Source organism: Rhinopithecus roxellana, chromosome 15, assembly GCF_007565055.1.
Source record: "Rhinopithecus roxellana isolate Shanxi Qingling chromosome 15, ASM756505v1, whole genome shotgun sequence".
Classification (NCBI taxonomy): domain Eukaryota; kingdom Metazoa; phylum Chordata; class Mammalia; order Primates; family Cercopithecidae; genus Rhinopithecus; species Rhinopithecus roxellana.
The window spans coordinates 128,428,193-128,450,055 of record NC_044563.1 but is presented as its reverse complement, the minus strand read 5'-3'; the positions used below and the strand labels follow the sequence as shown (position 1 = coordinate 128,450,055).

The 21,863-nt window shown below is 38.9% G+C and overlaps 1 protein-coding gene across 1 annotated transcript in view; it reads right to left on the bottom strand.

Moving 5' to 3' along the window:
* Nucleotides 1–271: 271 nt before the first annotated feature.
* The window catches only part of ARHGAP20 (Rho GTPase activating protein 20), a 135,882-nt gene continuing 114,290 nt past the window's right edge, over nt 272–21,863 (bottom strand). Inside the window, exons 10-15 of the mRNA XM_010376214.2 lie at nt 21,194–21,372; nt 19,856–20,017; nt 9,191–9,300; nt 6,763–6,952; nt 5,528–5,642; nt 272–4,437 (exon numbers count right to left, since the gene is read on the bottom strand). Coding sequence (XP_010374516.2) covers nt 2,582–4,437; nt 5,528–5,642; nt 6,763–6,952; nt 9,191–9,300; nt 19,856–20,017; nt 21,194–21,372 — 2,612 coding nt within the window. The 3' untranslated portion in view covers nt 272–2,581. The remainder of the gene's footprint in view (nt 4,438–5,527; nt 5,643–6,762; nt 6,953–9,190; nt 9,301–19,855; nt 20,018–21,193; nt 21,373–21,863) is intronic.

Sequence of the window (21,863 nt, the reverse complement as noted above, 5' to 3'; positions counted from 1 at the left end):
CTGACTGTATCTCATTTCAGGAGCACAATGAAAACATAATGCCTAAGAAAATGAAGACTTTGTATCGAAAACATGACTTGTTTGGTAAATAACATTCGAAAAAATATTCTAAAAAACCACTTTTCCTAAAAAGACAGACTGACCATGGGTTCTGACTAAAAGCTCAAGGTTCAAATTCCACATCAATTATACTCTATGAAATTTCCAGTGTTAGGCAGAGACTGGGATCATTAACTAGAACAATTCCACAAAGGGCAATATTGCTCTGGTGGGATGGTTAGTTCTGCAGAATGGCATTTTATTTAACAGACAGCATGGACTTCATACATATCCATTATCAGTGCCTTGAAAACCAAACAACTTTAAAAGTTAGCAGCAGTTTCTGCAAGTACAAAAATACACATTTATTACATAACATATGGTAGTAAAATTTGTCAAGATATATTATACAAACTCAAAGCATTTTAGATAAAGCATCAGTCTAATATATTATAGATTGATGGAGTATAATAAAATGACATATAGTCTGTCTTCAAATCATACAATATAATACTTTACAGCAATATTAACAAACTATTCACATTAAGAATTACAGGAGTATCTAAGGGAACACAGATAGTAGGAATGGTTATTAAAAAACCTCAGCAACTATTTTCTTTGATGCTTCAAATTGGGTGAATGATTTTTTTTTTTACCTGCTAATATGAAAAAGAAAAAGGCAATTTCTTCCAGAAAGACACTCCAAGCCATAAGAGCTTCATTCACATCTTGCAGTTCTGACAGTAGTATGCCCTAAGGGAAAGGGGAGTCCCTGCTGACTTTATATATTATACCAAAAAAGATGCATATGGCCACTTAGGAGTCTTAATATGTGGGACTGGTTAGTTATAAAGTGAAATCGACTTCACATCTGTGACTGAGATGGCCAGTGTCATGAAGTAGCTCTTTGGATGCAGAGTTCTTAAAGATCATTATAACGGTTAGCACAAACAGGGCCATGTCCCCACGAGGTAGGTAGCACCTATAGCTAATACTGAAATCACTTCTTCTATCTTAGAGAAAACATTTTTTCCCTATAACTGAAAATGCAACCTTTAGAACAAAAAAGAAAGAACATTTGATATGACCATTTTCTGGCTGATTCATAAGACAAATAATTTGGAATAAGCTAGCTTGTGAGAGAAAGATCCATCTGGTGGTGAACTAAAGAGAATGGGCTCAGAGCAACTTCTTATAGGTAAGTAGTTAATGTGAAAGAAGATGCACATCCATTTTCAGTGCCATCCCTGCATACTAGTTGGCAAGACCTGATAATCTATTCCTAGGTGATGAGATGTACTGCTGTAAACTTTAAGTCAAGAAAGAGGAGAAAGGTCCATGGATATAAAATAAACCAATGGGGTATAAGCCAGGAAACATTTGGAGCAAAAATACAAAACAACGTCTGGAAGTAAAACCCAAAGCAAATGGCTGTCTGAGAAGGCCTGGTAGCCACTTTGTTGGGTATTCTATTGTGGGACTCCTTATAATCTGCCAATCTCTATATTGCTCTCTCAACTGCCAAACTATAAAAATCAGAAAAGGGATGATTTATGTTTTTTCTGGCTGACTATAAGCTAAGAGGCAGGACTGTGCAGAAACATTTCAGCAAAGTGATGCCATGGTTTGATCATGTTAGCAGTATTCATGTAACTGAGAAAGGACCATTGTTGTGGTCTTTTCCTCCACACTGAGAGTGAATGCTGTCAGGAGGTCACCTTCTAAATAGAAAAAGTTGCTTTTCTGAAGAACGTTCCTAGCCAGAGACACCTTTGAAAAGGGTACTGAAATGAGCAGCCATTTTCTTCTTTCTCCTCACAACTCTGTTTCCTGAAGCCTTTGCAAAGCACTTCAACACTAATGAAAAAACAAATGGACAAATACAACCAACAAAACTGATTATCATGGTACCCATGGCTTTTGAGTCACTCTGTTTTTCTCCACTCTAGCTGTAGCAATGGGCTGGTTCCTGGAATGATTCTGTAAGAACACGTGATTAGTAAGATCCCACAAAAATGGCCACTGGCTTAGATTTAGGGAAAGGTTTTACATGATGTTCTTCATTACTGGAAACACTTAGTGCTTTGATTAGTGGCATTTTTCTTGCCTACTTATTAAAAACATTCCATGGAATGTAGATGGTTTCTCTGTACCCTTCCCCTCTCTCCTCAGGCCCCTATTCCTTATTCATGATATCTTGGTCTTCTCAGGACACCAATCTCACAGACTGTTCCCGTAAGTGGTTCCTCTACAGAAGGTGCTTTTGCTAGCCCTCTGTTAGTATCTCTAAAACCACATGACAGGACCAATCCCAACCTTTAATAAGAAAAAGCCTCCTAAACACTTAGGTGACAAAAGTTTTAGCATAAAGTTATTTGTCAAGTAGTCTCAATAAAGAGAATTATTTCATTGTCCTAAGTATTAGCAATGATAATCCTTATGCTACCTCTCCCAGGTATCTTATACAAAGGGGTCATAACAATTATTGTTTATTATTATTAACCCAGCTCCTGTTCTTGTGGACATCAGATTCTTATTATGGTTAAATGTCTTTGGTTAAATACCTGTCCTCAATGTCGCAGACCACTGTCGGCCCTGAGTCTGGGCTGGTCACATCCTCTAGAGTCCAAGAGCTGGCTGAGGCTCTTTCCCAAGGGAGAGAACCAGAAGAGCTCTGACTACCAGGCTCTATTTCCTCATGTGACTTCATACACAGCTTGAGTCTGCTCTCCACTAGGCTGAATGGAGAACTACAGTGTCTCTCTGAGTCCTGGAAGGGAGAAGAACTACACCTTTGGGCTGACTGCACAGGGGCCAGTCCTTCAGCTGCCCTTAATGGCAAGTCTTTTTGTTCCTCTTGCAGTGAGTTGGCTTCTGGAACACCAGAAGCATGTGGGGGTGGCTCTAAGGGTCCTTTTGGAGAATCTGTTTTCTTTTCCTCTGGTCTGGCTGCCTTTGCTTTCTTTTTGAGGGACCAGTTTTTCAAACTGGCCACACCATTTCTCAACCATGTGCTGGGATGAAGAGTTACAGAATGCATTTGTGAATGCCACTCCATGGTGTCCTTCTTTGTATAGGCCGGGCGGCTGCAAGCCTGCCCTGATGAGGGACCGGGCATTCCAGAAACATGGCTGGCATTGCTAAAGTCAGGAGAAAGCTCTTCCTGTTTTCTCTGAGCCTGAAAAGTACAATCTATTGGAGAGGAAGTCTCAGTGGGTGTAAACACAGAGTGTTCAGAAATCTGAGAAAAAGCACTGTCTTGGGAGCTTACTGATGAGCCGGATGGGGAAGTGCCTGGGGAGGATAAGCTGGAATAGCTGGTCCTTGGGCAAAGGTTTAGTCTTGGGGGTAGAACCTTCTCAGTGTTTTGGTTTGTGGCACTACTCTTGCCCACCTCAATCCCCATGACTAAACTCTGATTAATAAGCTTCTGCCCCTCCATTTGCAAAGACTTATGCCGTTTGAGATAATCCTCCTCTCCATGCAAGAGACCAGCTTCACAGCTGGTTTTATGTTGTTTCTTTGAATAAATTCCCCTGAGATAGGTCAGCTTGCGGTTCTGGTCTTCTATGTTGGGCTCGGAGCAGCGCCGATGTGTCCTTGGACCCTTGAGGGCATCTGCTGTGTGTGGTGGGGAGTATCCAGATGTATCCACATCAAAGGGCTGGTTCTTGGAATGATCTTGTGAGGACATAGGACTGTAAGACGCCACAGAAATGGCCACTGGCTTGGACTTAGGGAAAAGTTTCATATGATTTCCTTCACTACCAGACAAGCTTTTCTTCTTAGTGTTTTGAGTAGTGGCATTTTTCTTGCTGACATCAGTGCCTGTGACTAAACTCTGTTTAAAACATGTCTTTCTCTCTTCCTGGAGGGGTTGATTCTGCTTCAGATAGTCTTCATCTTTTTGAGAAAGAATTGTATCACAGCTGGACTTGCGTAGCTTTTTCTGATAAAACTCCCTGAGGTAGGAAAGCTTTGAATCCAGATAGTCGATGCTGGGCTCTGAGCAACGCCGGTGTCGCCTCAGGCTTTTTGCAGCATTTGCTGCAGCTGTGGACAGGTAGCTGGGTGTGCACATGGCAGACGGGGCCCTGGCATGATCCCGCAGTGGGATCTTTGTGTACACTAAAATGTTCACCGGCTTGGATTCAAGAGGCCGTTTCATTTGAACATCTTCATCTTTAGAATGGGCCAAGTCAAAGTCGCTTAGGGTTAAAAGGCCTTCCACCTCGGGCTGGTCAAGATCATAGTCACTGAGGGTTAAGACAGAGTCCATGCTTCTGCTCCCCTGGCCAAGTTTCTTTACCAAGTCACTGCATGGTGCATCAACATCCTCATTTAGCTCATTTTCCAAGCTGTCATAGGAGGAGTCATTCAGTTGAAAGCAAGAAATATCTGTCAAAAAAATTAAACCATGATTAACATGTTTACTTACCACAAATATACCCATGCTTCCTTAAGAACAAACTATGGTGCTTAGCTGAATTCTCTTTTCATGTGGAGTGTTCAAATTCCTGCTCTCAAAAAAGAATCTTTCACAATCTCAATTGTTACTGAAGAATAAAAATAAAATTGCTGGGGTATAGGAGATTTATATCAGTTCCTGACAAATGGGCTTTCCTTAAAATTTTCTTAAGGCAATGAACATGTCATATGACCAAGAAATGGTGAAACATATGAAGGATATAATGCTTTCATAGTATAAGTATATCCAGATTCTGAGTGAGACTGCCTTCTAACAGGTTGCTGGTGGTTACACATACTTAATGCTAGTCTTGGGGAAACCATTTACTAACTCTAACAATGTCCTTTTACAAAGTTCTTTAATATCCATTACCTTATTTAATCTTTACAACAACCATAAAAGTTAGACATTGTCTTTATCTCTAAAATGTGGATAAAAATAATAGAATAACCAGCCAAAGATAACATATCTAGTAATTGATGGCACAGGGATTCACGTTCTGAAGGCAGCTGTATGTCTTCGAATTCAATGTTCCCCCACCCTCCCAGCCAAATGATGCTAGTTGTTTCAAACTGTTTCATAGCACACTAGAATTCTGAGGTGCCTGAGGGACCAGTATGAGGAAGAAGACAAATAACAAACAAACAAACAAACAAAACCACTCATGCCTCTACTACCTCTGGGCTTTCTACACCAGTTTCACCCACAGCAGTTCTGTTATACATACTAGGGTTATTCATAAAAAGCCCATCAAAAACCATCATACCACAGCATGCTGCCACTAACTTATTGAAGGCTGGAGCCTAATCTTTATATAGTTCTTAATCCCACTACACTGTTAACATATGCTGACCTATTGGCAGGCCATCTAAGGAAGGACCAAAAGCCCTGGGCCCCACTGACCTGGATCAGAGACTCCCTTCACTTCAGCTGCTGTGGACTCCAGGGAAACCCCTATCCCAGTATGTTTACAAACATGTGTCTGTTTCTCACAAAAACCAATCCAATTATTCAAAATACCTGAGGCATTCTCTCTAGTGTCACATCTCACTGAAACCTCTCTGAAGAGGGAAGTGATTTCTTCTCCAAATATCCTAAGGCAATTCTCAATCAGAAATTGTACAAGCAGAGAAACCTGTAAGAAAAAGGACAAATGAAGTATTACTTTTCATATTACATGTTTATAAATCACATTTCATATATAAATCCTGATTTTAACAACAAAAAGCACATGTACCCACAGAAAAATTCGTATCTGCTTTAAGAGTACATTAAACAGTTTCCCCTAAAAAACTATGATACTTTTAAAAGTACTTTGGGCATAGAAATGTAATCGGTGGACTAAAGTTATTATTTGTAGCCTTGCCTTAATGTTAACATTTTATACCAATGGCTCTGTTTGTAAAACTAGGTAAAGACATATATTTTGTTATTAAAATTTATAAAGCATCATTAGACAAAGACTTATAAAAACTATTTATTGTATAAAGGGCAGGCTGTCATAAACTTGGGAAGAGGGCTCATCTGCGAGTGCACTGTGAAGGAGAAAGACAGCTAGGAAGAAAACTTGTGTTCCTGACTAGTCTCTACCCAAGCATTTGGCTGACAGGTCTCTCCATGTACTGCCACCTTCTGCTAGGCTCCCTAATAAGAGGTGCTTCTGGCAAAAGGTAAGAGTTTATTAGGGAGCTTTGTGATTCCACTGAGGTACCGGAACCTTTCTGAAGTTTCCTTGCCCCAGTAGCTGAGGCCAAGGGGCAGGAGAAATGTTAAGAGCAAAGGGAACTGATATCCCCACACCCCTTATTAACTGCCCGGGACTACAGGAGTGTGATTTCAAGTAACTACTGTATTATCACCGACTCCATTTTATTTCTAGATGAGGACACTGTGGGTCAATGTAACTTTGCCCAAGACTATACATCTGGCAAGGGGGTAGAGCTGAGAATGAAAGCTTGGCTGTCCTAACTCCAAAGTCCTTTTTTTTTTTTTTCCATTTTAAAAATCATATCAGCTGCTTTCTCACTTTATGGTTTTAGTCATAGGGTTTAGCCTCCTTAAAGGGAAAAGAGAAGTAACCCATCTGCTATCATTTCCTACTTAACAAATCACTTTCCTATAATCTACCAGTAAAGTCAAATTTATAAGGAGGTATACTTAAGTTATTTAAGAAATCATCTTTTAGAATACCCCAAATTTCAGTTTCAAAATGGGGACTCAGTCTCCCAGGGCATAAAAATGAAAAACTTCATTACCTTTTTTGTAAACTCGTTTTCTAGTTCTGGGCGGGAGGAAGTAGGAGGCCAAAGAATACTTGGAGCGACACACACGGCTAAATTAAATGCAGTCATCTGATTGGATGAGGAATGTTGCTCAATGTTGTGTAACACCCCAAAAAGATACCTTAGGAGAACAACATTGGCTCTCGGAAGCTGGTCTAATAGCCTAAAGACAGAAAAATTACTCTTTAAGCAAGACATTTCATTTAAAAACTTGTAAAGACAAGCAACTCTCACTCTGAATGGGGAAGAGGGCAAATCAAGAACATAGTTCAGATATGCAACAGTTTCAGTTAACATGGTACCATACAAAGTGAGGACTGCTTGCACAGAAAGAAAAAATAGGCATTGGGAATTTATTTTTTGTTTTTTTTATACTGTCTTCACATCTCAATGAAAATGTAAAAGAATGCAGAAAAATGTTTCATTCAAAAAAATGCTGCCTGAAATATTTCCCTGAAACAAGCATAATGCAAACTTAGGCCAATCCTGTAACATTTCATAATATTTTCAACCAAAAACGACAAAAAGCTTTCTGATAAACAGTAATTTATAAAATGCTCCTTTATTTCCAAGTAGCAACACAGAAATGCTGTCTCTTGGTAAGAACCCAAACCTTAGCTATCAAGACATCCAGGTCCATTTTGAGAGCTTATGCTCTGCTCCACCAGCTTCCAAGGTCAATTTTGTCCTAAATCTGTTTCATCGTATCACTTTCACATATAAGTTGCTTATAGTAGTATATTTTCTACTGTTCTCATGTTGTAATTGATAAGGGATTTTTAAACAATCAGTCACCAAAAATGACTACTATTAACCAAAAAAATTACAAATACACTGATATTCATGACTCTTTTTTTTTTTTTTTTCAATAGAAACCTGCAACCTAGGGAAAACAAGATAGTCTGACTGCTGCTTGCACAAATAATGAGCATAGTTTTTGTAAGGGTAAGTTATGAAGGACTTTGAAATAGAACAAAAGATTACTGGGTGTATTCAATGGAAAATAAGGCATCTAGCATAAGCGTTTGGGTTTTCTGCTTCTATAGGGCCCTAGGATTTTTCACAATAAGAGGTATTTTACAACTCTGTGTAAGTTGTAAACAACTGATAGCAGAGCATCTAATACTTGTCTAAAAAATGTGAAAATTCCTGTCTGGTGGAGAGACAACTGATTTATCTGCACCCCTGCCCTGACAGAAAAGGTCAGTTTTGTTTGTATTTATTTGCAAATTCACTTTAGCATTTCTGATTCATATATATATGAATACATATATGAATATGTATATGAATATTATGAATATATGAATATATATGAATGTATATATGATTTCAACTTTGAAATCTCCTTTGAACTGGTTGTAACATCTTACTAGTTCCCTCATAAATGATTTAAACAAAATATTTCACGTGTTCATATTTGCATGAGAGTCATAATTTTACCTTTTTCCAAAAAAAAAAAAATCATTTAACAGCTTATAGGATACATAGTGTTTTAGACAATTAGCAACAAAATTTAGAATTTGATGCTCACTATCTGAATGGTTTACGCCAAACTATAATGGAAGTGGAGGTGGTATTTTGTTAAAGGGCCTTGGTTTCTGGTGTATTCAGCAGCTGTACTATGTTCTACTGGTGAAAGATGTAGATAGTTCATATATGAAAGTTGCTTAAGAAAAAAAACAACTGTACTAAACAAGCAAATACAAGTAAATAATATTGAGATTCTTGAGTATTCATAGAAGTAGAAATATTGCTTTTTGTTAAGGGACGTTTCTTTCCTATTCTCTTATAATGCAGGAAACATTCAGGAATGGGGTAGTGAGTTCTACCAGCAATTTCCCTTTGCATGAGTAGAGACAGCACATCCTTTACGATCAGATGTACTTTGCAACTCTGCTTTTCCTTTCCACTTTTCAAGGACTTAACTGTGCCTTTGCTGTGCTTCCACAACACTCTCCAAATCTCTCTCCTAGCACTGATTGTACTGTATTGTAATTCTTGATTTTTCTATCTACCTTACCAGACTGTGAGTTCTGTGAGAAGACAGAATAGGTCATTTTCTCTGTATGACTTCAGTTGGTGAATGCAATATATGATGAGTTGTCTGGTTAAATATTTACAAAAATTAAGATCATAAACTGAAGACTGGGCCTATAGTATTAGCTAGTGGACTAATGGATTTCAGCTCCCATCAGATTCAGGTATATGGAAGGTATACAATGTTCAAGTATTACAATGTTCAACTATAAGATTAAGGAGGAAAACAATGACAAACTAGCATAAATCTATTTCTAAACTGGTCCACATGGATATGACTTTGATAGCTGTCATTATTTTAATAAATAATCTTATAAAATATTTTAAAAGTATATTTGAGACATGACCAAATTAGAATAATTACCTTTGAACAGTATTTATTTTCTCTTCATCATTTCCTTGATCCATTACAGAGACCCAGTGATCATAGAGATCTGATGAAAAAATACTTCCTGGAATATTTCGCAGAAAATCCTTAAATCGATGGAAAACAAATATTTCAAATCATTATCCTCATGCCAAACATGTATTAGAGAAAGTAGAAGACATTTTGTTGAAAAGTTCCCTTAAGTATTCTCTTCTGTGAACTACACAGCTCTGCGCCAACTCTCCATTGACTTGGGGACACAGAAACATGTACTTTGATTTTCTTATAGCAAAAATCATTGGGATAACTGGAGTCTTCATTATTGTGGGAAAATAAAGGACAACCCATTTGGCTGAAACTTCCTGTTTGCATACATTTTAGTGAACTAGTATGACATGACAAGGTCTGGCAGTAAACCATCCTAAATTCCTTTCCCCTGTCCCTTAGACGGCTAGTTCAAGGAAATGCACCAAGGTATCTATGAGGTTCATTGTCTAGTAGTCATTAATTCAATCATTCTATGTGCATTTATTCATATGTGCCAAGCACTATTTAAGTTGCTGGGGATAGAGAAGTGAATAAAACAAAGTATCTGTTACCTTAGAACTTTATATTCCAGTAGTATTAGTGCACAATTGCATCAAGAGGTACTTAAGGTTTCTCCCTGTATTCCCTGTAGAAAGGTTCTCATATATTTGGGGAGAGAGAGCATTTCAGGTGATGGCCGGGTTCTAGAAACTTGGGCAGCACACCCATGCCTGATGTACACTAAATAACATGTCCACAGGATATTATCCTTTTCTAGGAGACCCTATTCTGCTGAGATCACTGGCAGGGCTGAGTGTGGTAAGGCTGAACTATGACATAAACAGCAAATGACCAAGGATGTTTGTTGTTTAGCTTTTGTTGTTTGGTTTTTGTTTACAAAAAACTTAAAAATAACAAAATTTGGTTCTTGTCCTGGTCCTACAGAGTTGACTCTAGGCCAACTGTCTCTCTTGCTTTTGGTGTGGCATTACCAAGGTCAAGCTTACAGTCTGATCTCCACCTTAGTAAACTTTAGGCAGAATAAACTCAATATCGTGTTTAAGCACCATACACATGGTTGGCTACCCTCTTGCAATTCCCTGCTTACAATATGAGGACAGGTGAAAGTCTGCAATTGGGCAATTTTAACTCTTGCTAAATCAAATCAATAATTTGATCTATGTGCCTTATTGAAGGCAACACACAACTTGTTACTTAGCTATCATGTTTATAATAGTAATTTAGAAGCTGTGATAACTTATTGTTACAATTGGCTGATTGTGTGGGCATCTTCCCCACTTGCTTATGAGCTCCTCCAGGGTAGGGACAGACCCTTACCTTCTTTGTACATGTCAATGCTAAGCACGGTCCTAGTCATAGTAGAGGTCATTAGTGAACTACTGCTATATTGCATATGGCCAAATATTAATGGGAGCCAAGAGAAGGCCAATCAACTGTAACTGAGATTTTTAAGATAATCTGAAAAGCCTCTTTGTAGTCATGTCACTTTATTACCATCCTTTTTTTTTTTTTTAGAATGTTTAACAAGAAGGAAGATTGACTAATTCAAAGTCTTCTTCTGTTCTATTATATCTTCTAGCAGAAATGTACTTGCATACTTGTGATTCAGGTATATCATTACAAAAGTTACCTCTTTTTGGGTAAAGTGATTGAATTTTCATAATTCCAAACTAATTTTAGCTGCTGTACCCACTTTAGAAGTTAGATTTAGAAGAGGCAAAATTTGTTATTTCAAAATGTGGTAGGGACAATAGCTCTCTTTTTAAATCTCAGTGGAAAACATACTTATGATCTGTCTTGAAGAAAAACATCATTAACATCTTAAACCTACACTTGAAAGATAATAACTCATAACATCTCAATGAACTCTCCCACAGCTGGAATAACAAGTTACGAAATACAACCATCATCACAGCTGAGAAGGATGTGAGAACCGATTCTGAACTGCAGTCACCAGCTCACAGCACTTAACTGAATGTCTCCTCTCCTCCAAAACCAGAGCCAAGGCCATCAGCAGAACCCCCAAATTCATTTGAGATGAGATACTGCAGGATTAAATATGAACTTTTCCTCAAAGGTTTGATGGATCAAAGTTATAGTGTCTTAAGCAATTTTCATCCAATTATAGTTCGAAGAGTTAAGCTATAACTTAAACTTATATTTAAGCAAAACCAGCATAAGTGAAAAATTAAAGGAAAATGTAAGTACCACTTCAAAACAGATTTAAAAAAAAGAAACAAAACAAAAGCTTAAAAACTTTTGCTAAAAATTATCTCCCTTTCTGCAAGCACTTGGAAGAAAAGGGGGTAAAACATACGATAAAATGCTAATTACTTGGAACACATTTAACCAGACTTTTCAATCAGTTGGATCATTTTTTGCCTTTTGGTTATTTTTGGACAAATATTTCTGCAATTTGAAACATAATTTAACTCTTCTAGAACCATGCTTCTTTGCAATAGCATCAACAGTTTAGCACAAAATTTTAAGAAGTGTAATGCTATGAAGAACAGCACAGTAAGAAATTTTTTTTTCTGCAGACATTCTTGGTTGTTTAAAGAAAATTGTTTAAAACACAAGCTTGGCAGGCCAAGGCAGGCGGATCATGAGGTCAGGAGATTGAGACCATCCTGGTTAACACAGTGAAACCCCGTCTCTACTAAAAATACAAAAAAATTAGTTGGGTATGGTGGTGGGCGCCTGTAGTCCCAGCTACTCTGGAGGCTGAGGCAGGAGAATGGCGTGAACAAAGGAGGCAGAGCTTGCAGTGAGCTGAGATCACACCACCGCACTACAGCCTGCGTGACAGAGTGAGATTCTGTCTGAAAAAACAAACAAATAACCCAAAAAAACACAAGCTTTACCTTTGTAAATTAAGAGATACATATAAAAAAATTTATCATGCATAAAAAACCTTGGCATATATATCTGGCTGCATATTTTTACATATGTGTATATGTAAAATACATATTTTACATATTCATATTTTTAGTGTGTTCCAGGACTGAAGAGTAATCATAAACCCTGTGCAAAACAGATGAGATGACCTTAGCTTCTCCAGTTCTCTTGCATGATATTTAATTGCAAAAATCTATAGCAGGGTTTAAGAGCAGATATGGCTTATTTACCAAGAACCATCTGATTGTATATAAAGTCATGAAGTAACATTCTATAAGCACCTGGCCACTTAGCTGGAGTAGGGGTATGCAAGAATCTTCTTCACCATATTTTCCTTAACTTGGTTTTCATGTTTCAGCCTGAGATACAGGTTGGGGCCTTGTCTCGACCCCTAGCTCTGGTGCATTCCAATTCTTTGGGAGGTGGGAGCCTGACACAGGTCTGCAGAAGATACTGCTAAGGTCAAAAGCTCTGCTTAAAGCTCATTTTGACTGTAGGTGCTTCCAAAAATGTAGAGCATTTCCAAGAATGTGGGGGCAGAAAACATTTCAGAACTCTATATCTCTGTAACTATCGACATGACTTAAGTAACAATGGGTAAAGTGTAAGAACCATAAAGAATGCCAAGTGTGGTAAAAGTAAAAGAAAACTTAGATGCTGAAGTCGTTCCTACTCCACTTTTAAAGCAAAAGGCATTAGGTCGGGTGCGGTGGCTCATGCCTATTACCCAAGCCCTCTGGGAGGCTGAGGCAGGCGAATGACCTGAGGTCAGGAATTAGAGACCAGCCTGGCCAACATGGTGAAACCCCATCTCTAGTAAAAAAAACAAAAATTAGCTGGATGTGGTAGTGCACGCTTGTAATCCCAACTACTCGGGAGGCTGAGGCAGGAAAATTACTTGAACCCGGGAGGTGGAGGTTGCAGTAAGCCGAGATCATGCCACTGCACTCCAGCCTGGGCGACAGAGTGAGACTCTGTCTTGAAAAAAAAAAAAGGTAAAAGGCATTAGGGGACAAGGAAAGGCATGATGATTATGAAAATAAATAGAATTTTCAGTGATCTCAGCAATTTTTTATTTCAATTGTGAGGCAAATGTTTATTACGGCAAACTTCTTTAACTATTTTCTTTTTTTTATTTTTTATTATACTTTAAGTTCTAGGGTACATGTGCATAACATGCAGGTTTGTTACATATGTATACTTGTGCCATGTTGGTGTGCTGCACCCATCAACTCGTCAGCACCCATCAATTCATCATTTATATCAGGTATAACTCCCAATGCAATCCCTCCCCCCTCCCCCCTCCCCATGATAGGCCCCAATGTGTGATGTTCCCCGTCCTGAGTCCAAGTGATCTCATTGTTCAGTTCCCACCTATGAGTGAGAACATGCGGTGTTTGGTTTTCTGTTCTTGTGATAGTTTGCTAAGAATGATGGTTTCCAGCTGCATCCATGTCCCTACAAAGGATGCAAACTCATCCTTTTTTATGGCTGCATAATATTCCATGGTGTATATGTGCCACATTTTCTTAATCCAGTCCGTCAGAGATGGACATTTGGGTTGATTCCAAGTCTTTGCTATTGTGAATAGTGCCACAATAAACATACGTGTGCATGTGTCTTTATAGCAGCATGATTTATAATCCTTTGGGTATATACCCAGTAGTGGGATGGCTGGGTCATATGGTATTTCTAGTTCTAGATCCTTGAGGAAACACCATACTGTTTTCCATAATGGTTGAACTAGTTTACAATCCCACCAACAGTGTAAAAGTGTTCCTATTTCTCCACATCCTCTCCAGCACCTGTTGTTTCCTGACTTTTTAATGATTGCCATTCTAACTGGTGTGAGATGGTATCTCATTGTGGTTTTGATTTGCATTTCTCTGATGGCCAGTGATGATGAGCATTTTTTCATGTGTCTGTTGGCTGTATGAATGTCTTCTTTTGAGAAATGTCTGTTCATATCCTTTGCCCACTTTTTGATGGGGTTGTTTTTTTCTTGTAAATTTGTTTGAGTTCTTTGTAGATTCTGGATATTAGCCCTTTGTCAGATGAGTAGATTGCAAAAATTTTCTCCCATTCTGTAGGCTGCCTGTTCACTCTGATGGTAGTTTCTTTTGCTGTGCAGAAGCTCTTTAGTTTAATCATATCCCATTTGTCAATTTTGGCTTTTGCTGCCGTTGCTTTTGGTGTTTTAGACATGAAGTCCTTTCCCATGCCTATGTCCTGAATGGTACTACCTAGGTTTTCTTCTAGGGTTTTTATGGTATTAGGTCTAACATTTAAGTCTCTAATCCATCTTGAATTAATTTTCGTATAAGGAGTAAGGAAAGGATCCAGTTTCAGCTTTCTACTTGTGGCTAGCCAATTTTCCCAGCACCATTTATTAAATAGGGAATCCTTTCCCCATTTCTTGTTTCTGTCAGGTTTGTCAAAGATCAGATGGCTGTAGATGTGTGGTATTATTTCTGAGGACTCTGTTCTGTTCCATTGGTCTATATCTCTGTTTTAGTACCAGTACCATGCTGTTTTGGTTACTGTAGCCTTGTAGTATAGTTTGAAGTCAGGTAGCGTGATGCCTCCAGCTTTGTTCTTTTGACTTAGGATTGTCTTGGCAATGCGGGCTCTTTTTTGGTTCCATATGAACTTTAAAGCCGTTTTTTCCAGTTCTGTGAAGAAACTCATTGGTAGCTTGATGGGGATGGCATTGAATCTATAAATAACCTTGGGCAGTATGGCCATTTTCACGATACTGATTCTTCCTATCTATGAGCATGGTATGTTCTTCCATTTGTTAGTGTCCTCTTTTATTTCACTGAGCAGTGGTTTGTAGTTCTCCTTGAAGAGGTCCTTTACATCCCTTGTAAGTTGGATTCCTAGGTATTTTATTCTCTTTGAAGCAATTGTGAATGGAAGTTCATTCATGATTTGGCTCTCTGTTTGTCTGTTACTGGTGTATAAGAATGCTTGTGATTTTTGCACACTGATTTTGTATCCTGAGACTTTGCTGAAGTTGCTTATCAGCTTAAGGAGATTTTGGGCTGAGATGATGGGGTTTTCTAAATATACAATCATGTCATCTGCAAACAGGGACAATTTGACTTCTTCTTTTCCTAACTGGATACCCTTTATTTCTTTCTCTTGCCTGATTGCCCTAGCCGGAACTTCCAAGACTATGTTGAATAGGAGTGGTGAGAGAGGGCATCCCTGTCTTGTGCCAGTTTTCAAAGGGAAGTTTTCCAGTTTTTGCCCATTCAATATGATATTGGCTGTGGGTTTGTCATAAATAGCTCTTATGATTTTGAGGTACGTTCCATCAATACCGAATTTATTGAGCGTTTTTAGCATGAAGGGCTGTTGAATTTTGTCAAAAGCCTTTTCTGCATCTATTGAGATAATCATGTGGTTCTTGTCTTTGGTTCTGTTTATATGCTGGATTACGTTTACTGATTTGCGCATGTTGAACCAGCCTTGCATCCCAGGGATGAAGCCCACTTGATCATGGTGGATAAGCTTTTTGATGTGCTGCTGAATCCGATTTGCCAGTATTTTATTGAGGATTTTTGCATTGATGTTCATCAGGGATATTGGTCTAAAATTTTCTTTTTTTGTTGTGTCTCTGCCAGGCTTTGGTATCAGGATGATGTTGGCCTCATAAAATGAGTTAGGGAGGATTCCCTCTTTTTCAATTGATTGGAATAGTTTCAGAAGGAATGGTACCAGCTCCTCTTTGTACCTCTGGTAGAATTCAGCTGTGAATCCATCTGGTCCTGGACTTTTTTTGGTGGGTAGGCTATTAATTATTGCCTCAATTTCAGAGCCTGCTATTGGTCTATTCAGGGATTCAACTTCTTCCTGGTTTAGTCTTGGAAGAGTGTAAGTGTCCAGGAAATTATCCATTTCTTCTAGATTTTCTAGTTGATTTGCGTAGAGGCGTTTATAGTATTCTCTGATGGTAGTTTGTATTTCTGTGGGGTCAGTGGTGATATCCCCTTTATCATTTTTTATTGCGTCTATTTGATTCTTCTCTCTTTTCTTCTTTATCAGTCTTGCTAGCGGTCTGTCAATTTTGTTGATCTTTTCAAAAAACCAACTCCTGGATTCATTGATTTTTTGGAGGGTTTTTTGTGTCTCTATCTCCTTCAGTTCTGCTCTGATCTTAGTTATTTCTTGCCTTCTGCTAGCTTTTGAATGTGTTTGCTCTTGCTTCTCCAGTTCTTTTAATTGTGATGTTAGAGTGTCAATTTTAGATCTTTCCTGCTTTCTCTTGTGGGCATTTAGTGCTATAAATTTCCCTCTACACACTGCTTTAAATGTGTCCCAGAGATTCTGGTATGTTGTATCTTTGTTCTCATTGGTTTCAAAGAACATCTTTATTTCTGCCTTCATTTCGTTATGTACCCAGTAGTCATTCAGGAGCAGGTTGTTCAGTTTCCATGTAGTTGAGCAGTTTTGATTGACTTTCTTAGTCCTGAGTTCTAGTTTGATTGCACTGTGGTCTGAGAGACAGTTTGTTATAATTTCTGTTCTTTTACATTTGCTAAGGAGTGCTTTACTTCCAATTATGTGGTCAATTTTGGAATAAGTGCAATGTGGTGCTGAGAAGAATGTATGTTCTGTTGATTTGGGGTGGAGAGTTCTATAGATGTCTATTAGGTCCGCTTGGTGCAGAGATGAGTTCAATTCCTGGATATCCTTGTTAACTTTCTGTCTCGTTGATCTGTCTAATGTTGACAGTGGAGTGTTGAAGTCTCCCATTATTATTGTATGGGAGTCTAAGTCTCTTTGTAAGTCTCTAAGGACTTGTTTTATGAATTTGGGTGCTCCTGTATTGGGTGCATATATATTTAGGATAGTTAGCTCTTCCTGTTGAATTGATCCCTTTACCATTATGTAATGGCCTTCTTTGTCTCTTTTGATCTTTGATGGTTTAAAGTCTATTTTATCAGAGACTAGGATTGCAGCCCCTGCTTTTTTTTGTTCTCCATTTGCTTGCTAGATCTTCCTCCATCCCTTTATTTTGAGCCTATGTATGTCTCTGCATGTGAGATGGGTCTCCTGAATACAGCAGACTGATGGGTCTTGACTCTTTATCCAGTTTGCCAGTCTGTGTCTTTTAATTGGAGCATTTCGTCCATTGACATTTAAGGTTAATATTGTTATGTGTGAACTTGATCCTGCCATTATGATATTAACTGGTTTTTTTGCTCGTTAGTTGATGCAGTTTCTTCCTAGCCTCGATGGTCTTTACATTTTGGCATGTTTTTGCAATGGCTGGTACCGGTTGTTCCTTTCCATGTTTAGGGCTTCCTTCAGAGTCTCTCGTAAGGCAGGCCTGTTAGTGACAAAATCTCTAAGCATTTGCTTATCTGTAAAGGACTTTATTTCTCCTTCACTGATGAATGTTAGTTTGGCTGGATATGAAATTCTGGGTTGAAAATTCTTTTCTTTAAGAACGTTGAATATTGGCCCCCACTCTCTTCTGGCTTGTAGAGTTTCTGCCAAGAGATCTGCTGTTAGTCTGATGGGCTTCCTTTTGTGGGTAACCCGACCTTTCTCTCTGGCTGCCCTTAAGATTTTTTCCTTCATTTCAACTTTGGTGAATCTGGCAATTATGTGTCTTGGAGTTGCTCTTCTCGAGGAGTATCTTTGTGGTGTTCTCTGTATTTCCTGAATTTGAATGTTGGCCTGCCCTACTAGGTTGGGGAAGTTCTCCTGGATGATATCCTGAAGAGTGTTTTCCAACTTGGTTCCATTTTCCCCCTCACTTTCAGGCATCCCAATCAGACGTAGATTTGGTCTTTTTACATAATCCCATACTTCTTGCAGGCTTTGTTCATTTCTTTTTCTTCTTTTTTCTTTTGGTTTCTCTTCTCGCTTCATTTCATTCATTTGATCCTCAATCGCTGATACTCTTTCTTCCAGTTGATCGAGTCGGTTACTGAAGCTTGTGCATTTGTCACGTATTTCTCGTGTCATGGTTTTCATCTCTGTCATTTCATTTATGACCTTCTCTGCATTAATTATTCTAGCTATCAATTCTTCCACTCTTTTTTCAAGATTTTTAGTTTCTTTGCGCTGGGTACGTAATTCCTCCTTTAGCTCTGAGAAATCTGATGGACTGACGCCTTCTTCTCTCATCTCGTCAAAGTCATTCTCTGACCAGCTTTGATCCGTTGCTGGCGATGAGCTGCGCTCCTTTGCAGGGGGGAGATGCGCTCTTATTTTTTGAATTTCCAGCTTTTCTGCCCTGCTTCTTCCCCATCTTTGTGGTTTTATCTGCCTCTGGTCTTTGATGATGGTGACATACTGATGGGGTTTTGGTATAGGTGTTCTTCCTGTTTGATAGTTTTCCTTCTAATAGTCAGGACCCTCAGCTGTAAGTCTGTTGGAGATTGCTTGAGGTCCACTCCAGACCCTGTTTGCCTGGGTATCAGCAGCAGAGGTTGCAGAAGATAGAATATTGCTGAACAGCGAGTGTACCTGTCTGATTCTTACTTTGGAAGCTTCCTCTCAGGGGTGTACTCCACCCTGTGAGGTGTGGGGTGTCAGACTGCCCCTAGTGGGGGATGTCTCCCAGTTAGGCTACTCAGGGGTCAGGGACCCACTTGAGCAGGCAGTTTGTCCGTTCTCAGATCTCAACCTCCGTGTTGGGAGATCCACTGCTCTCTTCAAAGCTGTCAGACAGAGTCGTTCGCGTCTGCACAGGCCTCTGCTTTTTCCTCTTTTGTTGCTTAGCTTTGCCCAGTCCCCAGAGGTGGAGTCTACAGAGACAGGCAGGTTTCCTTGAGCTGCTGTGAGCTCCACCCAGTTCGAGCTTCCCAGCGGCTTTGTTTACCTACTTAAGCCTCAGCAATGGCGGGCGCCCCTCCCCCAGCCTCGTTGCTGCTGTTTAGGTTAGATCGCAGACTGCTGTGCTAGCAATGAGGGAGGCTCCGTGGCCGTGGGACCCTCCCGGCCAGGTGTGGATATAATCTCTTGGTGTGCCCGTTTGCTTAAAGTGCAGTATTGGGGTGGGAATTACCCGATTTTCCAGGTGTTGTGTGTCTCAGTTCGCCTGGCTAGGAAAAGGGATTCCCTTCCCCCTTGCGCTTCCCAGGTGAGGCAATGCCTCGCCCTGCTTCAGCTCTTGCTGGTTGGGCTACAGCAGCTGACCAGCACCGATTGTCCGGCACTCCCCAGTGAGATGACCCCAGTACCTCAGTTGAAAATGCAGAAATCGCCGGTCTTCTGTGTCGCTCGTGCCGGGAGTTGGAGACTGGAGCTGTTCCTATTCGGCCATCTTGCTCTGCCCTAAGTCACTTTAACTATTTTCAAACATTTAATGTTTATATTTTAAAACTGCCTTCATTAAGAACATAGTGAGATAGTGAGGAAATCATAAGCAGGATGTCTCTTTTGGTATACATGTGTTTTTTGATTTTTTAAACTTAAAATTTTTATTTTTTACATGGAGTGGCAGAAGTAAAGATGAGATCAGTGTGGGATAAAAAATTTAAAAAGCATATTTGGTATGTTATATCATCAGTGGTAGCTTTTAAAGTCCAATGTTGACTTTGTGAAATGTTTTTAAAACACTTTTTAGTGTAAAAATTATGTTAAGTCTATTATGGGTCTTTGCAGATAGAAATAATGTTCATAATGAAAAAGTAAAACACCCTTTCTTTCTCTAGAGCTATACCATGGGGTGGATAAAGGGAGGACTCTTCTTACCTTTAAGACAGATGCTATCACAAAAATAGATTCACAGTCTAGGTGTACTTCAACTCCAGAATTCAATTTCTCTTTTAGTTCTCTGCAGGATTTCACATTGGCCGACTGCCTGAAGATACCTTTGGTGAGGGGTCCTTTTTGATTAAGAAAGAAAAGCATATCCTATGGGGAAGCAAAGGAAAATAAACAAAATGATACTTCACACACACAAATAAGGCAATGTATACTTGCCCTCTTTGGATGCCAGAGGCTAGGGTGTGCTAGAGTAAAAGCACTGAAGGATTGGAGTTAAATAAATGGCTGGAAAAATTAAAGTCACCTTTCTGGAGAGTGGAAGGGTGGTTACCAGGGGCTGGGGGTGGTGGTGAGGTTGAGGAGATGTTGGTCAAATGATATAAAATTTCAGTTAGGAAGAATAAGGTCACCTGATCTATTATATAAGATTATGATTATAGTTAAAAATGCACTGTATTCCTAAAAATTGCTCAGAGAGTAAGTTTTAAGTGTCCTCTAATTTTGCTTTCTATCACTATGTCCTCTGCTTACAGTGTAAGAAGACAAGCAATCCATGGGATTCAAAACCTAGTTATGCCACTTAGTTACTGTGTAACATTGAGTACAGTACTGAGGCTTTAAAACAATTTGTAAAGTAGGGATGGGATGACGACACGATAATAACTATCCCCTAAATCTGTTGTGAAGAATAAACAAAGTGGCTAGACAAGTGTCTGGCATTTATAGATGCATAATACAGTATAAAATGCCATATATCTAGTATAGTGCTTGAAGGATACTGGAGACTCAATAAATGCTGCTTAGCAGTGATTATTTAAAATATCAACTGGAGATAATATAAATCCAGTGGCTTTCATCTGACCCACTCTATATACAAAAGATAAACAAATGCCAGGGAATGTATCTTTATGCCTGAGCACTTGAAATAGAAATAAAACGGATTTAAAAACCTAAGTGTAACATTGAGTAGCTTCTGCTGCTACAATGATCAAAGAAGACTTTGAGAACAATGTGACGTTCAAGAAAGGATTTGTGAGGAATAATGTGAATTCTCTGTCTACAGAGCAAATTCTACTTTATCTGAGCAGGCTTACGTGGCTCTTTCCTGTAATCAGCAGACTAGGTTATCTCTTCCTATTATGTCTTCCTTCTGATTTCACAGTAGCTAAATCTGATTTTGTTATTTGGAGGAATAATAATGAAGATTCTTAGCCAAAGACAATGGTGTCTATAATTTTTCCATTTGGGGACAGATTTACCTTGCACAGCTCTCCTTTTCCAAACACCCTTTCCCATCAATTTAAATACCAAAATGAGCCTTACCAAGATAGGTTTGGGCAGATTGTCATTCTCACAAATATTTGGCAGAGAAATTCCAAAAAGCTGTCCTGGCATAGGTGATGTTGGCGATGTGGGCAAGTTGTCCAGGTGAGTGCTAGAACCTCGCCAGAAGGCCCAGTTTATGATAGATCTTCTCCTTTTAAATGTCTTATGACCTGAATCTAAGGAAGAAGTGAGCTTATTAGAAAAATGAGTTTCATTCACTTAATCTTATTTCTATAATTTCCATTTTATGGTATATTTGTTGCTATGGTTCAAAGAGAAAAAGATGCTAATATATGGCTTTTGTCATTGAAAATTCAACCTATAAAATTTCATTATGGTATCTTATAAATGAAAGACGAATCAATGAAGGAAGAATCAAATATTTGGGTTCTTTTCCCACCCAGTTTTTGGACATCACTGGTCTGTTCATACAAACCCATTTATTTTCCCATTTTAAAGAGGAGACTAAGCATATGAAAAGTTTAAATAAGACTATAGTTAAATACTGAGAAAAAAAGGAAATGTGAAGAGGGAAAGATAAAGGTGGAAGGGGAAGCAGGAGTAAGAGAAGGACAAGATGAAAGGGAAAAGGAGGAAGAAGGAAGAGAAGGGAAGTGGGGAGAATAAAGAGGAGAGGAGTTTTCTCTGTTAAGATGTTCTTTAGAAA